This window comes from Osmerus mordax, chromosome 18 (genome assembly GCF_038355195.1).
Source record: "Osmerus mordax isolate fOsmMor3 chromosome 18, fOsmMor3.pri, whole genome shotgun sequence".
NCBI classification, from domain to species: domain Eukaryota; kingdom Metazoa; phylum Chordata; class Actinopteri; order Osmeriformes; family Osmeridae; genus Osmerus; species Osmerus mordax.
This window is the reverse complement of record NC_090067.1, coordinates 13,763,344-13,782,530: the sequence shown is the minus strand read 5'-3', so window position 1 is coordinate 13,782,530 and position 19,187 is coordinate 13,763,344. Positions and strand designations below refer to the sequence as shown.

At 44.1% G+C, this 19,187-nt stretch overlaps 2 protein-coding genes across 2 annotated transcripts; one reads left to right on the top strand and one right to left on the bottom strand.

The window, feature by feature from the left end:
* Positions 1-1,401: 1,401 nt before the first annotated feature.
* On the bottom strand, positions 1,402-12,775 carry ago2 (argonaute RISC catalytic component 2). The gene is made up of 20 exons (XM_067255423.1): positions 12,421-12,775; positions 10,887-10,933; positions 9,868-10,064; positions 9,613-9,733; positions 9,315-9,496; positions 9,039-9,175; positions 8,803-8,937; positions 8,563-8,650; positions 8,043-8,190; positions 7,713-7,832; positions 7,384-7,506; positions 6,879-7,012; positions 6,334-6,518; positions 5,878-6,037; positions 5,589-5,679; positions 5,086-5,280; positions 4,718-4,852; positions 4,056-4,157; positions 3,604-3,803; positions 1,402-3,174 (listed from the first exon to the last, which is right to left on the bottom strand). Exons 1-20 carry the CDS (start codon positions 12,437-12,439, stop codon positions 3,066-3,068), a joined length of 2,628 nt encoding a protein of 875 aa, XP_067111524.1. The 5' UTR covers positions 12,440-12,775; the 3' UTR covers positions 1,402-3,065.
* A 1,939-nt stretch (positions 12,776-14,714) lies between these two features.
* Positions 14,715-16,934, top strand: dlx5a (distal-less homeobox 5a). The gene is made up of 3 exons (XM_067255886.1): positions 14,715-15,272; positions 15,680-15,864; positions 16,091-16,934. The coding sequence occupies exons 1-3, from the start codon at positions 14,915-14,917 to the stop codon at positions 16,403-16,405; spliced, it is 858 nt and encodes a 285-aa protein (XP_067111987.1). The 5' UTR covers positions 14,715-14,914; the 3' UTR covers positions 16,406-16,934.
* Positions 16,935-19,187: the final 2,253 nt, after the last annotated feature.

Sequence of the window (19,187 nt, the reverse complement as noted above, 5' to 3'; positions counted from 1 at the left end):
GCATGGACGCATTCCAACATGAAATCAGCGCCAAGGTTTAACTGCACAAGATCAGTGGCTTTTTTCATTGGCTTTCGCTGCTTATATTCAACATGGCAGCCCATGTTGAAAACAATATCAGATTACGAAGGTAGGTTTGAAGTTTCATGGGCCTTGACTTAAGAGGGTGTCGCTTCTAAAGCAGTCTGTCAAGCAACACAGCATATCCAGTGATCAAACAGTAATTACTTTGTTACACATTTTGCATGTTAAAATCTTTCTGGCACATATTCCAAATAAAAGGTGCCAGATAAGTGAATAGAATAGGGATAAGGACAAAGACTGCATGGTACAAGAACCCCCAAATAATTGTTAAGTTTGGTCTGATAGCTCAATGCTTAAGATCCCTAGAAGAAGAAATAAAAGATAAATGAAATAACAATAGTCAAGCCACTTTCCCCCAAAACTCCTTTTGCACAAACCTTAGGACATGGAACACTGGACTTGTGTGTTCAGAATGCAGGGTCACCGTCATACCTGCCTAGGGTTCAGAACCAGGCATGACAAACATGTAATGATGGCATGTAATTATGAGGAAATGACCGGTGATGTGATGTTACCATAACATGTGAACAGGTAACAAGAGGTAGAACACAGCCATTTCCACACAACTGCATCGCTGTCACATGGTTTCCTGTCAGGTCGGAGAGACCAATCCATCGAGTTCATACCATATTATCTATTCAAAGTGCATCCAAATTTACATGTTGCGAGACAAGCACCGAATAATAATATTGACACAATAACAGTAAATATCAAGTACTGGATTCTTAGAATGCCCTACAAAACACAGTCAGTCGGGTTTTTTGTTGTTGTTAATTTACAGGTAAAGAGACATGAAAGCAATTTATGTAATGTGGGGAAGATGAAGGTCATTTAAAACATTTGAGCATCTATTACCATACTTATGGCAAATGAAGCTCTTGTCCACTCAGGATTGCAGAGCTTAAGAGAAGGGAAACACCATCTATAAACATGGCTCTTTGTGCTTAACGTTTGTTTCTTTTCCCGGACATTAATTATGTAAAAACTTGTAATCTTGTTTGGCTAAGAGTGATTGTGGGTTCTACAAAGGATATACTCAATTAAATGTGTGCTATCAAATATACAATATTACAAATGAGGACATTACAATCCTTGACACCATTACAAAAAGGCTGAGGATAAGGATAAGCACTACAAACGCTACTAAATGCATTAAGCTACAAAACAACAATAAAAGCCCAAAATGTACTACTTCTATAAAATGACCTAGATTAATATGAGAAACTTCACTCCTAAATCTCCTGGTTAAAAACAATGCATAGTTAGAAAATAGAGATAATATCCCCCCCCCCCCCCCCACCCCCATCTTGAGTACATATGAACAATCTGCAGCTATAACTGTACTTAGGTAGAAGGGAACAAGCACTAGATTCGTAACATTTCAAGGACAGTCTGGAAGGCAATACATTTTTTGCATTGAGTTTTGTGTGTAAATAATTTGACTTTTAAACTATGGGCCTGTCATTATAAAAGAAAAAATGCTTTTAAAAATTGTTGTAACAATCTCTTCTACAAGCTCATTGGAAAAACCCTCGAACACGATTATGCTACAAAGACCCAGGAAAAAAAGTTTTGCATAAAACCAACACCAAGCGCAACAATCCATGTTCCCCATCACGACGACTTAACTAGGACACGTTCTTTAAATGATCAAAGTTGCTTATCCAAGTAGGACAGCTTTTCTTTCGTCAGACCAGAAGCTGTGCCAGACCCCCTCTCTCCTGTACCGTTCAGGCCTCCAGACTCCTGCTGTATGAGACCCTCCTCGGCCTAGCTAGGGCCTGATCACAGCCCACATTAGACACCCAAAAAAAAAAAAATCAGACCTACAAAAAAAAAAAAAAAAAAGGGGAAACGTCTAAAACGCAAATGTTGAAGTAGTAACATGCATATTCATAGATGATTAAAAGTTATTAATAGTTTTAAAAGAGATAGTGACACGCAATATTCTCAACATCATGATGGTTTGAATGCAGCCAGCTCCCCTGACGATCAGGATGATCAGAGAGGCGTCGTGTTGGGAACCAGTCCCCCCCCAGTCCTCTCCCTGACAGCCTATCACAGAACACCACTCCTCTCTCCCTCCTCCAATAATAATTGTTAGTAGTCCACCTGTGTAAATAAGTGTTACAGTTGAAAACGTATGTAAATCGCTTGCTTGGTCGTCACCGGACACATCCGAACAATGTGTGTTAGTCACCAGTGTTGATTGAGGACAAATACTATAAAGGCTGCTGATCGCATGCCTTGAAATTCATAGTTGTACATTCAAATGAAGACCTACAGGGGGTGCCGTTGTGGAATAAACCAATTACTCGTTAAGTACTTGTGTCCCGATTAAGGAATTCATTTGGTCAGTGCACTCTGCTCTGATTGGCTGATAAATAATAGCTGTGATTCGAATAGAGCGATTAAAAACTCATTGGTTCCTTCTCTGATAGCCACACCTAATCGACTGCCACGCCCCAATCAATCAAATATAGAAACACAAACAAAAATATAAACACTATATGGGGGAAACTAAGAAACTAGAGTTTGAAAAACATGATGGTCCGGTCCTCTAGACTGGTTCTAATATTTCCATCAAAGTAAGAAATTAATACATATCCTTTTTCTCCTCCTCTGCTCATACTTTGTAAACAGGTTAACCCCCTAAATATACAAATACACACAAATGTACAAACATGTAAAATAAGACCCCCTGTCCCCAAAACCCTGGTTGAGCTTTTACATTTTACAGCCTAATATTCCAGAGGGCTGGAGTGAGGGGGTGATGGATACCAGGGTTTGCATGTGTGGCCTTTAAATACAATTATGGAAATCATGGTTTTTCGTATGACACTATTTTCTTTGTGTGAGGGGCTGCTGGCCCCTTCCAGATGGGTGAGGGTGAGACGACACAAACCCACAGAGCCGTCCCCCTCCGGCCCTGAGAGGGGGGAGGGGTGGAAGACCAGGCCCCGGCCGGGGGAGGGGGGGGCTCAGGCGAAGTACATGGTCCGCAGGGTGTCCTGGTGGATCTGAACCGCCTTGGCCAGAGCCTGCTGGTCACGCCCGTTACTCTGCCCCGACGTGTGGCTTCCCTCCGCACTGGGGGAGGAGAGGAGAGAGGGGGAGGAGAAGAGAGAGGGGGGAGGAGAGGAAGAGGAGAGAACAAGAGAGAGGAGGTCCATGAATATTTATGCATCGTCTTTACTTGATATGCCAAAAACATTCTCTAAAAACTGACTTACACCCATCCCCATAGCCATCTAACCCATCTGGATCATACTATAGATGGAGACAGCCAAAGGGGGATTTGAACCAAGCCAGCGGCCAACAGCTCACCTGTCGTGCTCCTTGTCCACCAGGTGGTAGCTATCTACCCCCCCTCACCTGTCGTGCTCCTTGTCCACCAGGTGGTAACTATCTACCCCCCCTCACCTGTCGTGCTCCTTGTCCACCAGGTGGTAGCCATCTACCCCCCCTCACCTGTCGTGCTCCTTGTCCACCAGGTGGTAACTATCTACCCCCCCTCACCTGTCGTGCTCCTTGTCCACCAGGTGGTAGCGGGCGCGGAAGGCCACCAGGTGGGCGTAGTAGGCTGGCGCAGGGATGGAGACTGAGCGCGTGCAGCGTACGTAGGTGTGGCACAGCTGGTAGGTGAGCACCTGCAGTTCGTCGGAGGTGAAGTGGTTGTCGTCCCAGAGGACGTGGTAGTGAGACGGCCTGCTGGTGCCCTGTACAGAACAGCACCGTGACCCATTACTACCCTGCCAGGACAGACTCGGGCTATGGCTCGACAGAAACAGTCTTGGGACAACATTAATTTTTTCCTATAAAAACAATATCTCTCTCTCTACATTTCAAAAGAATCAAAGTCTTGGCCCAATATTTATTTTATTTTTATTATAATAACATTTCCACCTTTTAAACGTTTTTTTTCCCTTTCTTTCTTGGTGTGTACCTTTACATTTCCACCAGGCTCTCACCTGTATGCCGGCGTGGCTGCAGAGATAGAAGTCGAACTCGGAGGGATGGGTGATCTTGGTGTCCACCGTGGTGCCAGCTGGGATGTTGCCACTCTTCCCCACCTACACCAACAACAGATACAACTATTACACTAGGAACACTGTAACTCGTCTTCAACTCATCTGGAGTGGAGCGGCAGACTGTAGAGACATCTTCCTACCCTTGTCTCCACATCTTTTCTACGGTCTCCAACCTTGTTCCTGGAGAGCCACCTGCCTGGATGTTTTGGCTCCAGCTGTAACTAACCTGATTCAACACGTCTACCAGCTCATTACTGGAATGAGGTGTGCTAAATTGGTGTTGGAGCAAAAGCCTACAGGAAGGTATTTCTCCAGGAACAGGGTTGGAGACCGTAGAAATGCCTCCACCCAAACGTGTACCAGATGTGTTTATAGGGCGATTAATACATTCCACCCATGTTCAAATGTAACCAATGCCGGTAACCTTTCATATGGTCCCACCCCGCTCGTACCAGCCCAGCACCACAACCACCTACAACATTTCCATGGCTTTTCCCCACGTCCTAATGTTCCGTGTCAAAGAAGTTGATCCTACGTGAAGCGCCGCCTGTGACAGATGTATTTCACCTCCACCCTGCCGACCCTGGTTGTGCAGTACTGACCCTCTCGTTGCGGTCCATGCAGAACAGCCTGGTGTGGTGTCTCTTCTGGACCACCACGAACGTGATGCCGGGCTGGTAGTCCTTCTCCAGCTTGATGCAGGCCTCACGGATCGCCAGCAGCTCGTGCTGCAGCACCTGTGCGGACCACAAAACAAAAGTTTAAAAAGAAGCATCTCCTACACTGGAGTTTGGAAGGACAAGAAATATTCAACAGAATAATGATACATTTTCAGGGGGTCTTAGTTTATTTTACTTTGTTTTGGCCCTAAGCGACCAGGTCTAACCTCCCTTAGACTCATTTATATAGAGCCATCAACAAAAGGCTTATTGCCAAGTTTCTCCACTATCAGCCTCTTAATGTGTCTCACCTGGTTAAACTGGCCTTCGGAGATGCCGTCGCGGTAGTAGATGATCCGGGTGGGTTTGAAACGGGTGGACTTGTAGAACTGGATGAGCAGCTCTCTCACCATGGTGGCCAGGTCCTGGATGATGTCCTGTCTGTGTTGCTGGACCCGCACCGTGGCACAGTACCGGCTGGGGTGGGCGTCCATACTGCCTACCACCTGGAGGGAGGGGGAAGGAGGAAGGGATGATAGCTTTAGGGTCCAGGCACTGGTAAGGCCGTGATTGAACATGAAGCTGTTGTGTACATGGGCAGCCATGTACGTCAGATGGCTAAGCGGTTAGGGAGTCGGGCTAATAAATCAGAAGGTTGTTGGTTCGAATCCCGGCTGTGCAAAATGACGTGTCCTTGGGCAAGGCACTTCACCCTACTTGCCTCGGGGGAATGTCCCTGTACTAACCGTAAGTCGCTCTGGATAAGAGGGTCTGCTAAATGACTAAATGTTAAGTTTGGACGTGTCAGACTCACAGCAGCGATGGAGGGCTTCTTCCCATCTCCAGCAGGAGGGTGGGTGACGTCAGCACCCAGGAAGATGACAGGCTGCTGGAACACCAGGGGCCTGGAACAGGGAGACGAGATCAGGACAGATGTGGAGGGGTTCTCTACAGAGAAGGGTGCAACTCAAAGAAAGAAGATAAACTATCTGAATCATCTAGTGACTACTGTTTGGGATACAACTAAAGGCCAGTTTACTGCCCCAAACAAACACTCTACTGTTTGGACACCCCAGTACCGACATGGCAAGACCGGTACCAACCTGCCCTGCGGTAGCAGGATGTTGTTGACGCCCCCCAGCTTGACGTTGATCTTCAGGCAGAGGTTGGAGAGGGTCTGGGGGGTGGTTTTCTGGACGTTCTTCACCTGGACGCACTGGGTGGCCATGCCCAGTACTGTGTCTCCCACACGCTTCACCTCCGCTGCAGCACACACACACACACACACACACACAGGTCAGCACACAGGAACACAGGTCAGCACACAGGAACACATTAGTGTTTCTGTGTTGCACAGCCTTTCATTACAGTGTTTCTGAGATGAACTGCTTGGTGGGGAAATTACTAAATGAGACAGATTTATGATCCATGCAGCCATGGTAACTACTGTGCGCATTACCATAAATGTGATGGATGAAAGTGCGGGGCAATTAGGGTGGCTAGTCCACATGTAGTCCATAGCTTGTTACAGGAAGGTCTGTTGTCCGTGTGAAGCCTACCATAGACGGGGGTCTTTCCGGGCAGGATGACGACCACCAGCTGCAGGCCCTGGTAGGTGTACTTCAGGTGCTTGAACATGGGCTCCACGCTGTCGGCCCCCTGGGCGTACTTACAGAAGCAGGGCTGGCCCTGGATGGGCATCCCAGCGTCACGAGAGATCTTACGCAGCTGGTCGGTGAACGCCCTGGAGAGGTGGACAGGCAGACAAAGGTCGGAATTTTTTTTGGGGGAAAAAAAGGTTTTACAAAAACAAGTCTACAAAAACCTTTTGTGTTGTGTGTGAATTTTTTTTGGGGGGAAAAGGTTTCTAAATGATGGAAAAATATTTTAAGAAAAAAGTTTTGCTAACAAAAAAATTTACTTTTTGGGTTGTGCAAAAAAAATAAAAATAAAAATATAATAAAAAACACATTTGTATCATTGATAACTACTTGATGAGGACTCTACTGTAATCTATTGCACTCTGCTCTGCTTTAATCTACTCTGTTTAGGCTTCTGTGTTCTCCTCTCCCAGACGTAAAAGTTACAAGTGTGCCCCACGTACTTGAGCAGCAGTTCGGTGCACTGCCTTTGAGGGGCGAAGCAGGCGATGGCCCACACCTTGATCTCGATGCCGGTGTGAAACTGCTTGTTCCTCATGTCCCACACTCCCTGGATCGGAGTGGCTATTGCTTTATTCTACCAAAGACAAAACATGGAAAGGTCAAGCTCAATGCCAAGTGGCTTCTTTTTGCTTCACGGAGAACCTTGTGCATCTTCACAAGGACAGCTGTACATAGAAATGAAGAAGAAAAAAAAAACGTATCTGACAAGTTGAACAGAACGTGAAATTCACCTGAACAACAGGTCCATATAGTTGTTATACTATAGTGCTACCTACCCGGTAGTGTAACATTCTAGTGTTGTTCTGTGCTGTACAACAAATTGCCTCTAGGTGGACATTCAAGTTTTCTAAGGTCAAATCTAGTGTTTTAGCAGAGCGTCCAGGTTTTACCCTGTCGTGTAGTATCTTAGTGTTTTAGCAGACAGAGTCCAGGTATTAGACCTACCCGGCCCCCGTAGAGGATAGAGGGAGCCTGGAGGACTCGGCCGTTGACCTCGGTCATCTCATCCCTCACCATCACTCCAAACTCACGCACGTACGGGTCAGTGTTAAAGTTGGCACTTCTCATCTGGGGTGGCAAACAAACAGATCCATGACGACAACCCAAGTGGGCAAAATAACTTTGAGGACGGTTACGGCTCAGTGGATCAAGAGGTCACGGGTTCAAATCCACCCTCTGTACATCGCTTTGGATAAAAGCTTCTGATAATTGCTAACAGTATCAGTGATGAATCAGGTTTATGGTTTGAGCCCTCATGGTGGACGTCCTCTCACCAGCTTGCTGATCTCGTCTTGTCGGTCGGGGGCCGACCTGGCCGTGGCTCTGATCATGGTGGACGTTTGATTGTCCGTCAGTTTCTTGATGCACCTCTGGCCAGCTACTATATTACACACCTGGAAGGATGGAACATGTTACTGCTACCATGTCACCACCCCCACGTCGTTCCTGCCCTGCTAAGATGGGAGTGTACTGGACTTGTTCAAAGGTGCAGCAACTGTTCAGATTTCATCTGCGAACATCGCTAATGATTGACGACTTACGACTAATCTACCCATGAAAAGCAACAGAGCTGTGTGTTGTTAGTGAGCGGGCTGGGAGCTCACCTCCAGGGGCAGGTAGGTGTGCTTCTGCTCCTGGCCCACCTGCAGGCAGGGCAGGTGGGGGTAGCGCAGGATCAGCTTGTACTTGTCCTTGAAGTACTGAGCGACGGTGCATTCGATGGTCTGGCCGTTTTCCTGCTGCAGGGGGAACCTGGGACCAGACAGCAGGGGGTCAGCACTGAGCTCACTGAGGTCACGGGTTCAAATCCCCCTCTGAAAGTATCTATTGATAAAAGCATCTACCAACTGACTAAATGGTTTTTATTACTGTAGCAACAGAACCGATGAGCAGACACAACTGCTGCTACTGACTTTTTATTATTTACTTATTTCCATATACACGCACACACACACACACTACCCGGCTGTTGCCTTGCTTATTAGCAAATAATGTAATTTTCCAGAATGACTTGTGTTACACTGCATATGACCAATACATCTATTTGACTATTTTACAACATTGTACACATCAAGACCTCTTGGTGAAATTCAATCACATCACGTCCACAAGTTGCGTCCTTACGTCTGGTGGCTGGCTGGTCGTCTGGTCACATTGCAAACTCTGTATTTCCTCTTCATCTGACCACAGTGAGTGATCTCCACCTTCAGGCCTAAGAGAGGAAAAGCACAGCAGGGTGAACAAGGTCCGACACCTTCTGCTTCTGTGTCCAGAAAGACTCGAAACGGAATCAGACGATCCTTGCGGCTCCCATCCCGTCAAAATCCACGTTCACACTGAATTCTTTGTTTGTTGTCGTCTTACCTTTGATTTCCTTGGTGAATTTCACTCGCTGGGAGTCGGTCAAGGGCTTCTGTTGTTCCTCGATGCTTTTAAAATCCAGCACCTCGCACATAAACTCAATAACAGGCTGGGCTTTGTAGAACGCGGTGGCAGACACTGGAACGACACACAGTGATGAGGATCTCTCACACACACACACAGAGTAATGAGCATCACACACACACACACACACACACACACACACGAGTGAAACCTACCGTCAATGTTCAGCATCATCTTCCAGAGGGAGGGTCTGACTGACTGGTGGAAGCCAAACCAGACCTCACGCCCCCCACCCAGGGGGTTGGAGCAGCCCTCAGAGGGGGTGAAGAATGACCGGCCCACAGGGGTGTACCTGGGGGGTGGAGGGGGCAAGGAGGGGTGGCAGGGTAAGCATCTCTATAGGACTTTTCCCTGTTTCTCACAATAACCCCCCCCTCCCCTCTCCCCCCACTACACATTCATTATGGTTGTGTTTGGGAAGACGAGCTCACCTCATAGAGGGCAAGTGTCTCATGACCACATCCAGAGCCTGGATGGTCTCGAAGGGGATGTTGGGCAGGCGTCCGGACAGCGCCTCGTGGAGAGCCTGCAGGTTGACGCACGACACCCACTTGATGGCCACCTTAAAGCTTCGGTCCTTCCCCTCGCCTGGGATGGTCACCTCCAGCTCCACCTGGTGGGAGGAGGAGTGACACGCATGTGACATCGATGCAACACCTCTGCTTAGTATACATGACATGTCCCGTCATGTAACGTGTCACTGCATTCAAATGGGGGGTGTGCACGCACCTTTTCTCTGCCTATAGGTAAAGGCATGGCAGTGTAGAGGTTCTTCCTCCCGTCGTACACTGGCTTTCGATCCCCAAAGATCTGCGTTTTAAAGTGCTGTACCATGTGCTCAACGATTTCACTGCGAATAACCAAGTAGTCGGTAAGGAAAATTACAACACTGAAGCATTCACCAGAAAGCTCTTTATTGGCTGAAAACGTTGCAGGGTCAAATGTATAGCTGGTCTCTGAAATCTGTCTTAAGTGCATGTGTACCGATTCACCCTCCTGGGGCATTTCTCTGGCTTGATGTCGATGTCATAGTGATACACCTCCAGTTTGGGGATCTCCATCTCAAAGAAGTTGGCCTGCAGTTTGATTGTCCTTCCCATGGTGCCGAAGTCCGGCCGGGAGGGCGGTTTGAACACATACTCGGGCACGGGAGGAGATGGAGGGTCTGGATCAGAGGGGTCCGGGGTGGAAAACACAAATATACAGGTTAACAACTGTAGACGTGTTACAGGGAGAGACAATGTCGCTTCTGAACGAGGTTCTCCGTACCGGGTTTGAACTTGGGTCCTCTGACTCGCCAACACAGCTACCACCTTTACTAACATTTTAACCAGCTACACCACCGTAAAGCTAGCTCTTCGATGGCATGGGTGGGCGGTATGTATACTGAGTTCCACTCGTTTACAGACACACAGTAGATAGACACGTAAATCATACAAACTAAACAGACAAAGTTTTCCAATCTCTCTGCTCAAAACTTCACAACAACTCTCACAATCAGGATTCAATGTATTAAACCGTTCTGTATACTAGCCCATGGTTCTAGGTCATGTGTGATGAGAGAGATGTGCTCAGGCACAGACCTAAGTCAGCTGAATGTACAAGTCTTGGTTCCCTCCCTTTAGGACCTTATCTACGACCTGCAGCTCTCGGCTTCCCATTGCCTATCTTACAAACTGGAGGTCTTGCACTGCAGTGGACACCAAGATGTCACAGTACACAGTAAAATGGATGTGATTCAGTTAAATTCTCTTTATGTGGACATTGAGAATTAAGTGAGAATCAAGATAAGTTAGACTACAAGGCTGTGCCTGACAGACCTTTGGCATTAAGAAGGAACTAAAGTGTGTGAAAGATCTGGGCTACTTCTTTTAAACCCTTTTCAGTGCTGAGGATGACATTTTAATGAACTCAGCTGAGAGAAGCCTTCTGTCTCATACAACTGGATTGGAGGTGGATACATTAGAACTCATTGTAGGCAGCTGAGCTAAGTGGTGCTTACCAGAGCCCATCGACCCAGAGGAATGGGGTCCTTCAAGTATCTCGGCAGCTGAGGAAAAACATAAAACCGAATCTAAGACACAGGGAAGTTGCACACAGTAATACAAACACAGCCATCATGTTATAAGACATGTTTCATTCTGAAACATAAGTATACATGTGATGTAATAGAAACTTTGTGAAGAGTATTAACGCGCATTTTCATTATAAATGCTGATGTTCTTGCTGTTGTAGCAAAAGGCAACTAGCAAAAGTCATAGCCTCCACTGAGCACAAGCTCCCTGTTTTGCACACTAATATTTACTACATACTCCTATCCACACTCCATACACTTATCACTCTTCAAACACGATCATATACTACTAGGGCGATTTTCCAAATCTCTTATCAATAATCTCACACTAGCAGTTCAGCAACTTGGCCCCTCCTATAAGTTACCACCCTGTAGTCTCTAAACCATCTTTCTGTATCAAAGGAATAATGAGATACTATACAGCCAAGCAACAGGTGCATGTATCAACAAAAAAAAAATGTTAATACTGATTAAATGATGCCACGGTACAAAACGATATCAGAAACAAATGCAACTTGGAAAACATCAGGCCTATACTTAATTGAAAAAACGTTGATGGACTAGTAAATGGTTGAGTCAGGGAACATTATTTAAGTGTGTCATGACAAGGAACATGTCGGCTAATGGTCTGTTCTTGTCATTATAATTCGAAATGGGTCGTACTACCATTAACACATTAGTCAACATTAGCTAGACTGTTATACAATAAATCTTCAACAATCTTTATAAATAAGCCAAGGTTTTGAAAGCTAGCTGACAAACTCTCCTCTGAACCAACATTATGGCAAAATTGACTGGATAACTTCCTTCCTGTTTATTGACCGTTCCTAAAGTTTGTGGTCATTTGGATCCATTATCACCGAGTAGACAGCTCTAATGTTGGTACGTAACTACAACGGTGATTAACGTTCACTAGCAAGCTAGCATGGTGCAAACTATTGAGCTACAGTACCCTGAAACACAAAGCTTACAAGCTAGCTAGCTAACTTTGTTCAAGCCGGGCAAGACCTACTGAGTTCCAAGAGGAACAATGACAATGGTCCCCATAAAAAAATAACAATAAATATTCCACATTGTTAGCTAGATAGGCTAGTTAATCAATCACTACCATCTCACTTTCCACTCGCTACCCAGGGTATATGGGAGTAGTTCTGCCAGGAGCTAGCTAGCTAGGTCAAAACAGCTTAGCTAGTAGCTAGGCTAGAAGTATAACAGGTTAGCTAGCACTAGCTGTACAGCTAACTTGTTACCGCTAGCATACCAAGCTAGTTAGCAGTAGTTGACGGATGGGTGTATTTGCTAACCATCACGCTTTGTAGGTAACATATGTTGTTCGGAACAAAGTGTCAATTTACAACCTATAGTAAATGTCAATACGCAAAGTTCGTGAAATCAGTGAAATCGGCACCATTGTTAGTAGCTAGCAAGCCGTATGCTATGTAGCTAGCAAGTACACAACTTACCACCAGGAGTGGAATACATTTTGTCCTTTTTCGGCGTGCACCGTGGCTGGTCTGGTACTCCACTTTATTCCTTTCAAACGTCTCCAAAAGACATACGTAATCGGGCACTCTATCTTACTATATCAAACAGTAAAAGTGGCTCAGTTCAAAAGTAGTTTTTTTTGCCCTGCACTAAATTACAAGACCACGAGAGCTGTATCATCCTCAGCACGGCCCCATCCCCCCAACACAGACGGAGTCCAGAGCTGCTAGCTAACCTATGAATGTGTGATGTCACGCACGGCCCACTGATATCCTCGCTCTCTTCCAATTATTATTTCGAAATGTACCCAATAAAAACCTTAAATCAACGAGACAAATGTGTTTTACGTGTTGCAACGATTCATGGAAAACAACGTGGACAGATCTGGGGGGAAAAATTACTGGCAAACACTGTTTTAATGTTTACTAAAACGTAAAAGCCACCAGAAGTATACGATATACAAAGTAATTACTTCCGGGGCAAGTGGAATTTGAAGATTTTGGAACAGAACGTTTTGTATGGGGCAATAGGATAATTGATGTATGCCTAGATATAGTTAAAGTAAACGAATTATTATTTATATTATTTGTCATTAGAATCCTTTAACCAATACCCCCAAGCAGAAAGCTTGTCCTCGCTCCTCTAACGCTCACTTGGTCCAGGGCCAGAGGTAATTGGGTCAATCTTGATTTCCAGCATTTTAGGTTTGCTTTCCTGAAGTCAAGACAGATAACAACCTATGTCATTCGTGTTAAATTCTGTAAAAGACAAACGTGGTTTTTATATGACTGTTGCTGTGTTATATTTGTGCGAGAGACATTTTTCATGGCGAGGTTTCATATCAAGTACTGGAAAGCTATTTATACTCCCACCATCTGAGATTGATACATTAGCCAGGTAAACTATTCTGCAAGACTATTCTTTTCGTTATTTTTTGAATCTCTTAATTTGGTTTTTAGAGATTAAATCTATTGTAAATTACATATGATGAAGGCATACATGATGTTCCATACAACAAGAATCAATGTGAGTTTACAAGTTTTACCATTTAATGGAAAGCATTCTATTTGTATCCATTACATGGAAAATGAGTAGGCCTATTAAGTTTGGAACTGGAGTTCAGTTTCGTTATAATCTTGCCTGCATATGGAGGCTTTGTATGTACGCACAACGCCCACCTGATGGCGTTGATGAGTGGAAACGTATAAGATGTATTTTTCCGTGACGAAAACAATTACAATTATGCAACGAAAGTGAATGTGTTGTTGGTCTTTTATTGCTGAACGTTGTTTGAGTTGGGGTTTTTTTTGTCGTTGGTGTAGTTGCACGTGAGCACGGAACCATAAATGGAAGCCAACAGCAGCATTGATTCGTCTGTAGCAGGTGAGTAATTAACTTTGATGTTTTGACAGTTCCCACTTACAACCACTGGGAGGCGCCATTTGACCATAGTAAAAGACTGATTCTCTTTGTGCCGATTACTGTTGTCCATAGTAGACAAGTCCAAGCTTTCTGGGTTTGCATATGTGCATTTGCTGTCACACGACTTAACCTAAAATGTAGCAATTTGTTGAATTTGTCAAGGCCTGCTGTTGTTGTAAATAGGACAAAATAGTACAAATAAGTGCCTGCAAAAGTTTAATTTACATCTTTGCTACATTTAGTTCCTTGTTGTCAAATGTCTGTTGGTCAACAAGCCGACATTTCTGGTAAAGAAATGTTGTCGCAAATTTGTAAATCAATCAAGGGGATGTATAAATAAAATAGGACTACATATTCAATAGGATAGTTTCAAAGGCCTTCTCTGTAGGCGACAGAGAGAAGCATATTGGAATAGTATCATTCGGTGGAATTGTGCTGTGAACAATCTAATTGATCTTTTAAAGGGGAACGTGACATGGCTTTAAATATTATGGTCTTCCATTCCATATTATTTTGTTCTAGGCTATAGGCTACACTCCGTTGTAAAATATACCTGCTAATCGGTGAAAGAATATAACTTTCTTTAAATGGTTTGTTTTGCTTTGAACAGCATGAATATTAGCCTAATCGTTGTAAAATATTATAATATATTTTAAAAGGTGCTATCCCAAAAGCCCGTAAGGCCATATATTTGATCCTTCAGAGACTGTAATTTTAACCCGTTAAATTGTCAATCGATGACATGACAACCGTGTTAATTGACTGTTTTGATTGATAGTAAAAACACAACAAAGTATAGCTTCGAATATCCCCTGTGGCAAACTGACCGAGAGAGCTGGGGTGTAGCTGTCTGCGCGCGCCTTGGCCAATGGAAGCATATCCTCCCTGCAGTGCGCAAGAGCGCAATTTGGGATTTAACCAAGTCTGTGCTGAGGGGCTGGCTGTAGTATTCGACAGAGTCCGTCGGCGTGAGAACACACAATGGTAGGTTAGTCCTCAAGATCTTTTGAGATAGACTGTTTACCGCACCTCGAAGCTTTGATACGAATTATGACTGGAGTATTCGACCGAAGGATTCAGAGTATTAAGACAACAGACTTCCAGAACCCTTTTCAGATTTCCGCCATGCACCACCCGTCTCAGGAATCTCCTACACTGCCAGAGTCCACGGCCACGGATTCTGGCTATTACAGCCCCGCCGGCGGAGTTCCCCACGGGTATTGTTCGCCTAATTCAACTTCTTATGGGAAACCTCTCAATGCCTATCAGTACCAGTACCACGGTGTCAACGGTTCTGCTGGAAACTACCCTGCAAAATCCTATCCAGACTACAGTTCCTACACAAGCTCTGCGTATCACCAGTATGCAGGAACTTACAGCAGAGTACAGCCACAAGCAAGTCCGCAAGGTATTTTTATAGCACTTTTTGACATTTATTGTTAGACTATATAAATGCATGATTACTGTTGCAGTGGCTTTCTTGCGAAAGTTACATGATACAATTTTAAGTTAAAATATCCTTATGAAGCCTAATCTAAGAAATTGTCTTTTTGTTTTGTTATGAGAAACAGTTTCGAAAATGAAATGTCCGTACAATGCGGCAGCTATAGACCATTTCATATAGCCTATTCCTTTTTTATTTCAATGCAGAGCCAAATAATGTTATTTTGCTAAATCTAAATGCAGAATCTATATCATAACTCCACACAATAGGATAATAACATATTTAAGAAACATACAGAAAACCCCTCAACCATTTAGACTAGCCTACATTGTTTCCATTTGTTTATGCATTTATTTATTATATTTTTACAGAAAAGGAAGAGGCAGAGCCAGAAGTGAGGATGGTGAATGGAAAACCTAAGAAAGTCCGTAAACCGCGAACCATCTACTCCAGTTTCCAGTTGGCCGCTCTGCAGCGAAGATTTCAGAACACACAATACCTCGCGCTGCCAGAAAGAGCTGAGCTTGCCGCGTCCTTAGGACTCACGCAAACACAGGTAAATAACCTCAAATAGTTCCTCATACGATTTCTAGGATCAACATTTACAATGTTCAATATTCAATTATCATATGAGCCCTATATTCTATGTTGGTAAGGTTCATCAATTATGATCAGTTGGTTTGACAAAAAAAATACATAGTAGGCCAAGTCACCAATCCTGTTGTTCTGCCCCTGTTGTCTTGTTGTGAATTTAAACCCATACTTTGTGTCATCCATTCCAGGTTAAAATATGGTTCCAAAACAAAAGGTCGAAACTGAAGAAAATCATGAAGAACGGCGAGTTACCACCAGACCACAGCCCCAGCTCCAGCGACCCCATGGCCTGCAACTCTCCGCAGTCCCCCGCCGTGTGGGACACGCAAGGCTCGTCCAGGCCGCACACACATCAGCCTCAGAACATCAACACGGTGGCATCTAGCTTTTTGGAAAACTCCGCTTCTTGGTATTCCTCCACGGCCGGCTCCATGAATTCCCACCTTCAAAACCCCAACTCGTTACAGCACTCATTGGCTCTTGGAGCGGGGACGTTATATTGAAACCTGCATTTAAAAAAAAAAAAAAATATTGTATGGGACTCGTGTTTAAATTTCAGAGGAATATGCAATGTAATTGATGACAGTCATAGAAGAAACGTGTATAATGTGTAAATGTGTGCATGTAATTTATTGCATTTTGGAAGACTATTAAACGTTTTAAATGGACTCTTTCAATGAAAAACTATCTCCTCAATACCATCGTCCGTCATTCGTAGCCTAGCCTATTTGCACTGCACAACGACTTGATGTCATTATAGGCCGATACCTTCAAACGTTTGTGAGACCATCATCTTCGTTTTTATCTCCCTGAAATGTCCCGAGGTCAGTTTTTATACATATTTGCAATTTTCTCAAATTCGCCAGTAGCCTATGCGATGTTTATCGAAATGGAATATGACAGGTGCTCGTGTTGTAAACGGCTGACTGTCTCATAAAACACGGAGATGTAGTGCTGCTTAGCTGTCTTCCAAGGTCGTTTTGAAAAACTTTTTGCCGGACTTATATGGGACAGATGAGTTAAACAAAATATTTGACTTTATTTGTTGGATCATGTAACCTAATAGCCAAAGTTTTGATGAATTCTGTGATTTTCTCAAAGACAAATACCCACTGCACGCATGCTATTTCTAAGTGTTACCACTCAATTATACTGAAATAACAGACATATTTTTTTATTGTAACTAAATAAAATTCACATTTGAATGCTCTTCATTAAAATGATCTCACGGATGCCAATGCTATAGGCTATATTACTAAGCATCATTTCACTAATACGATCAACAATATAATCGTTATTGCTTTTGTTGCTACTGCTTATAGCCTAGTCTATAGGTTAACTGAGAGTAGGCCTATACATTTTAAAGTAGATTTTTCTTTGCATTTGCATGCATCCAACCTCCCCCAAAAACTATGCGTTGGTCTGGCAGACAGTCTGCAGTCGTACTCTTTGTGTCCCCTACAATTAGCTGCTTTGAATGGCAGAGAGGAGGCGAAGGGGCGGCACGGAGATCTGAGACAATCCGCATTCCTGTGGGGGTAGACCGGCTCCAGAGCTCTGCCACTCCCGACCGCAACCCACCTCCGTCAGACCTTCCGGGTAAAATAAAATCCTCAACGTTTTCAACATATGATTAGCAGCCAGTAGGCCCCTGTTAACACTGAGAAACCACTAAACAAACCATTTCTTAGTGACAAATATAATAACGTAAATTTGCTTTTATAAAGTTGACTTTAAGTTGACTTTTTTTTTTACACTGTATACTACAGAAAACAAGAAGAAAGGTAGCATATTCATACCACATTTTCTTTGTCACGCGTGCATATCCTATTATCTATTACGCACACCCACAAACGTAGCTTGATGCTATGCATGCACAAACACACCCCACTGCCAATACACCCAGACTGTGACCTACTACCATGTGTGCATGTTGGTTCCTGAATGTCGGTATGGGAGCGTGTCTGAATGTAGGTTTAACAAACACGCAGGCAGTGCACTTAGGAAATGTTCATCTGAAATCAATGAACAAAATACTGTATTAAATGGTTTGCTGAACACTAATCCAAAACATCGTGGTACATTTTCTGTAAACCTAATTTCTGCAGTGCACGTGGTACAATTACACTAGCAGCTACTCGAGAAATCTACGTTTGATTTTCATATTACTGTTATCCACCATCCCTCTCCCAATACCCCCCCCCCCCCCACACACACACACACACACACACGCTCTCACCCACACACACATATACAAAAACACACGTACACACACCATGCCATTATATCGAGAGCCCCGTTAAATTCTAACTGAACATTTTCCACTCAGCGAGTTCCCTTTGCAAATCGAGTCTAAATAATGACAGTTAGTTTTACTGGACAGCTTCAACTGTAACACTCAACAATAATTATTCTCCAGGATTAGGCCTCCATTATCATAATCTGGACATTGACAATTATCTGTAATTTGCAAAGATGCGCTTGGTTCTTGATTGCAGAGGGCTTTTTTCTAGCTCACCATCACTAAACAGTGACAGTAATAACAGCTAATTTTGCAGGCAATATATAAGAGGTACCGGGGTGTGCAAACACTCTCACACCTGGATTTGCTTATTCAACCACGAGCAGTAAAATCGTGCACTGTCGCAGTGCTTGCTCGGGATGCACAGGCTTTTTGACCAGTTTTAGAGACGCGTTAAGGTAAGGCTATTTTCTTTCAAACGATCAAATACATCAATAGTTTTTAGTCCCTTGTGGATTTATTGCTAGAGTTACTGGTCAAAGTCTGAACTTGCATGATTTTATCTGGCTACAAAAAGCGTCACATTGAGCAAGGCCTTGACAAACGGATCATCGTGATTTATAGCCACATATACCACATTTGCATGCATGTTGAGGCTTTTACGGGGAAATATATTCCGATTGTAGGAATTGTATCTGGGTATATCTGATCAATAGTCTACCTCAATGTTGATAACAAAGCCACAGATCGGACACTTCCTGTGCTCCTATATAGCCTGTGAGATAGCACCGAGTGTGTGAGAGTAAGTCTCGTACAACATACTGCATCAATCAATGTTGGCAAAAGACCACACAGACCAGAGTGTTGACATCTCCTTCCCACCCCACCTCTCTCTCTTTTCTTCTTCTTCTCTCTCTCTCTTACTCTCTCCCCCCTCTCTCTCTCTCTCTCTCTCTCTCTCTCTCTCTCTCTCTCTCTCTCTCTCTCTCTCTCTCTTACTCTCTCTTTCTCTCCTTTCTCTCTGAACATATTCAGTTCACTGT

Bases quoted from the DNA above. Each gene is read 5' to 3' on its own strand.
- dlx5a (XM_067255886.1), top strand. From the start codon at position 14,915: ATGACTGGAGTATTCGACCGAAGGATTCAGAGTATTAAGACAACAGAC. The intron at 15,273-15,679 runs GTATTTTTATAG...ATATTTTTACAG, and splicing joins GCCACAAGCAAGTCCGCAAG to AAAAGGAAGAGGCAGAGCCA. The intron at 15,865-16,090 runs GTAAATAACCTC...CATCCATTCCAG, and splicing joins TAGGACTCACGCAAACACAG to GTTAAAATATGGTTCCAAAA.
- ago2 (XM_067255423.1), bottom strand. The intron at 8,191-8,562 runs GTAAGGACGCAA...GTCTGGTCCCAG, and splicing joins CGACCAGCCAGCCACCAGAC to GTTCCCCCTGCAGCAGGAAA. The intron at 5,281-5,588 runs GTGAGTCTGACA...CCCTCCCTCCAG, and splicing joins AGAAGCCCTCCATCGCTGCT to GTGGTAGGCAGTATGGACGC.